Source organism: Tachysurus vachellii, chromosome 15 (genome assembly GCF_030014155.1).
Source record: "Tachysurus vachellii isolate PV-2020 chromosome 15, HZAU_Pvac_v1, whole genome shotgun sequence".
Taxonomy (NCBI): Eukaryota; Metazoa; Chordata; class Actinopteri; order Siluriformes; family Bagridae; genus Tachysurus; species Tachysurus vachellii.
This window is the reverse complement of record NC_083474.1, coordinates 21,304,278-21,308,416: the sequence shown is the minus strand read 5'-3', so window position 1 is coordinate 21,308,416 and position 4,139 is coordinate 21,304,278. Positions and strand designations below refer to the sequence as shown.

Sequence of the window (4,139 nt, the reverse complement as noted above, 5' to 3'; positions counted from 1 at the left end):
AGTGAATTTTTGGTGACGATATGTTACATAAATTTGTTGTTGAGTTACATAACTCATCCATATTCATCAACTAATCAGTACACTTATTATAGACACCCTTATATGAATTAAATTTCAGTTTATATATAAGTTTATAAATTTCAGTATAGATAGATAGATAGATAGATAGATAGATAGATAGATACAACTTTTTCTGTCATTGCATAGTACAGGTACACAGCAAGAAAAGCCATCTAACAGAAGTGCAACAAGTAGCAATTGTGCAAATAGTCAAGTGCAGGTATATATGTGGCACATGTAAAGCATGTAATATATATATATATTTCAAACATTTTCCATTAATATAATACAAACAAATGAAATATTATATTATTTCCAATAACTGAATAAAATAATTGAAAAGCAAAGATTTACAAACATAATAATAATAATAGGCATGTTCTTAAAAAAATAGAAGTTTCCGGTTCTCACCGTTTTTTCAGATCTTTCTGCTTTAGCTGAAACTATATCATGACCTTTGTGTTCTTCCATCATACACATGTAACAGATGAGGCTTTGGTCAGTACGACAGTAGATCTTCATCAGTTTGTCATGTTCAGAGCAGATCTTCTCTTGGAGCTCTGCACAGGCTTCAACTAACTTGTGCTTCTTAAAGGCAGGAGACTGATAGTGAGGTTTAAGATGATCTTCACAAAAGGAGGCCTGACAATCCAGACAGGAATTAACAGCTTTGTGTTTTCTCCCGCTGCAGGAATCACACTCCACATCTCCAGGTCCAGCGTAACAGTGACCAGAAGCAGCTTGGAGTTCAGTCTTCTTCAGTTTCTCCACCACATCAGCCAGTATGATGTTCCTGCGTACAACAGGCCTTGGAGTGAAAAACTCTCTACACTGAGGACATCTGTAGAAACTCTTCACATCCTCCTGATCCCAGCAGCCATTAATACACACCTTACAGAAATTGTGACCACAGGGAATAGTCACTGGATCATTCAGGAGATCCAGACACACTGGACATCTGAACTGATCCACAGAAAAATGATCTAATGAAATACTGGCCTCTGCCATTTTATGACAAAGAGTGGGCGTGGCTTTAATGAAATTTAAAAAGAATAGTTTAAAAAGGAACACATTCATTTAAAAAAAAAATAATAATAATAAAGGAAATTTAAATGACAGAAAGAATCCACAAAAGACTAAAGCTACTTCAGAAGGCAGTCAGTCTTTGTACCCGTCTTTGTACCAGTCTTTGTACCAGTCTTTGTACCAGTCTTTAAAGGCACTGCGAATCTCAGCTAATGGATTGAAACCTAAGAGAAAAAGGAGACAACACAAAGTGCATTGATCATAAACATCTCACATACAAAAATTGATACTAGTACACTAACATTACTATTTTAAAGAAAATCCTTCATCGATCAATTATTGACTTTTTCAATAGAATGACTCTTCCAAAAGATTAAAAATCACAATGTACTAAAATTAAAAGGTTTTAGGAAATCAAATAAACCAAAAAAGTACTGAGTTACTTTCAGGAGTAAAGAAAAAAGAAAGAAAACCATTTAAAATCATTTAAAAAAAGATCTTGCCTGTTCATCACAAAAAGGACTCTTCAGTTCTGTGATTCGGTTCCAAACAACCAAGAAATGTTTTGAGCCGAATCAGAATCAGAATCAGGTTTATCGGCCAAGTGTGTTGACACACACAAGGAATTTGGTTCCAGCTGTTTTGTGACTCTCAAAAGTACAGACATAAATAATACTATACTATACAAGACAAAACAATACAGACTATGAGATGCAATATAGACAGTACAAGTATTAAAGTATTAGAATCGACAAATTGCTGCTTATGCTACAATATTTTTTTCCAGAAGCCTTCATAACATATTGTGATGTTATACCTTTTTTAAATCCCAGCCCACAAAAAAAAATTCCCCTGTTCAATAGAATCCAAAACTTTCAAGAGCCGATTTGATAAACGGATTCAAAGAATTGATTTATTCCCAAAAGACACACCAACACTATTTACCTCAGCGAAATCTCTAAATCAGGGCTATTCAATTAGTTTGTCATGTTGGTTAGTTCATGAAAAGTGTTGCAACCTGTGATTTTGTGGACTGTATTGTGTTCTGTACATATCTGTGTGATTCCAGGCCAGAGTTTGCTGCCCTATATCTGAGCTCGGTTTTCCCTTGGATTTGTTGCTGTGATTTACTTTTTGTATATATATCACTGTAATATTATGCACTGTTTCACTGGCAGTAGGGGTTTGGCTTTGGGAGTGGGTTCCTTTTTCCCCTGTGTGTTTTCTGGTAGGGAGTTAGGGACGTCCCACTGTATTTTTCTTTTCTTTGCTTTCAGGTAAGAATAGTTACCTAACTTAGACCTTTTTGTTTATTATTTTGGCTTGGGCAACCCCTGAAGAGACGCCATTGTACTGTTGTTTGTATATATTATTTATCTCTGATAATATACCAATACACTTACCTAGAAATTCTATTTTGTGTCTTATTTTTTGCAAGTTATAAAGGTATCAATCACCGAATCCCAAGCTATAACTCTGTATCATGACCTTTGTGTTCTTCCATCATACACAAGTAACAGATGAGGCTTTGGTCAGTACGACAGTAGATCTCCATCAGTTTGTCATGTTCAGAGCAGATCTCCTCTTGGAGCTCTGCACAGGCTTCAACTAACTTGTGCTTCTTAAAGGCAGGAGACTGATAGTGAGGTTTAAGATGATCTTCACAAAAGGAAGCCTGACAAACCAGACAGGACTTAACAGCTTTGTGTTTTCTCCCGGTGCAGGAATCACACTCCACATCTCCAGGTCCAGCGTAACAGTGACCAGAAGCAGCTTGGAGTTCAGTCTTCTTCAGTTTCTCCACCACATCAGCCAGCATGTTGTTCCTGCGTAGAACAGGCCTTGGAGTGAAAGTCTCTCTACACTGAGGACAGCTGTAGACGCCCTTCACATCCTCCTGATCCCAGCAGCCATTAATACACACCTTACAGAAATTGTGACCACAGGGAATAGTCACTGGATCATTCAGGAGATCCAGACACACTGGACATCTGAACTGATCCACAGAAAAATAATCTAATGAAATACTGGCCTCTGCCATTTTATGACAAAGAGTGGGCGTGGCTTTAATGAAATTTAAAAAGAATAGTTTAAAAAGGAACACATTTATTTAAAAGAGATAGAGAGAGAGATCCACAAAAATAGAGAGAGAGAGATATCCACAGAAATAGAGAGAGATCCATAGAGAGAGAGAGAGAGAGAGAGAGAGAGAGAGAGAGAGAGAGAGAGAGAGATCCACAGAAATAGAGAGAGAGAGATCCACAGAGAGAGAGAGAGAGAGATATCCACAGAAATAGAGAGAGAGAGAGAGAGAGATATCCACAGAAATAGAGAGAGAGAGAGAGAGAGAGAGAGAGAGAGAGAGAGAGAGAGAGAGATCCACAAAAATAGAGAGAGAGATCAACAGAGAGAGAGAGAGAGAGAGAGAGAGAGAGAGAGAGAGGGAGAGATCCACAGAAAGAGCGAGAGATCCACAGAAATAGAGAGAGAGATCCACAGAAAGAGAGAGAGAGAGAGAGAGAGAGAGAGAGAGAGAGAGAGAGAGAGAGAGAGGAGAGAGAGAGAGAGATCCACAGAAATAGAGAGAGAGAGAGAGAGAGAGAGAGAGAGAGAGAGAGAGATCCACAGGAAGAGAGAGAGAGAGAGAGAGAGAGATCCACAGAAATAGAGAGAGAGAGAGAGAGAGAGAGAGAGAGAGAGAGAGAGAGAGAGAGATCCACAGAAAGAGAGAGAGAGAGATCCACAGAAATAGAGAGAGAGATCCACAGAAATAGAGAGAGAGATCCACAGAAATAGAGAGAGAGAGAGAGAGAGAGAGAGAGAGAGAGAGAGAGAGAGAGATTGAGTTTCTCTACACTGAACTTGATTTTGTGTGTTAATGTATGTTAGAAAACGTTTTTATTCTTATTCTTTTTCTTACAAGAACAAGTGTCGCCTTACAACAGGAGATTATTTCTAATCTGAACATTAAACACTGATTCATTGTTCTTCATTATTCTAGATTATACGTTTTTTCCTGTTTGTTGACATGGCCGTCACTTTTATTTTGAAAT

General features: G+C 37.8%; 1 protein-coding gene across 1 annotated transcript; it reads right to left on the bottom strand.

The window, feature by feature from the left end:
• Nucleotides 1–1,218: 1,218 nt before the first annotated feature.
• On the bottom strand, nucleotides 1,219–3,127 carry LOC132857780 (E3 ubiquitin/ISG15 ligase TRIM25-like). Its single transcript, XM_060887815.1, has 2 exons — nucleotides 2,575–3,127; nucleotides 1,219–1,310 (listed from the first exon to the last, which is right to left on the bottom strand). The coding sequence occupies exons 1-2, from the start codon at nucleotides 3,125–3,127 to the stop codon at nucleotides 1,219–1,221; spliced, it is 645 nt and encodes a 214-aa protein (XP_060743798.1).
• Between the last annotated feature and the right edge of the window lie 1,012 nt (nucleotides 3,128–4,139).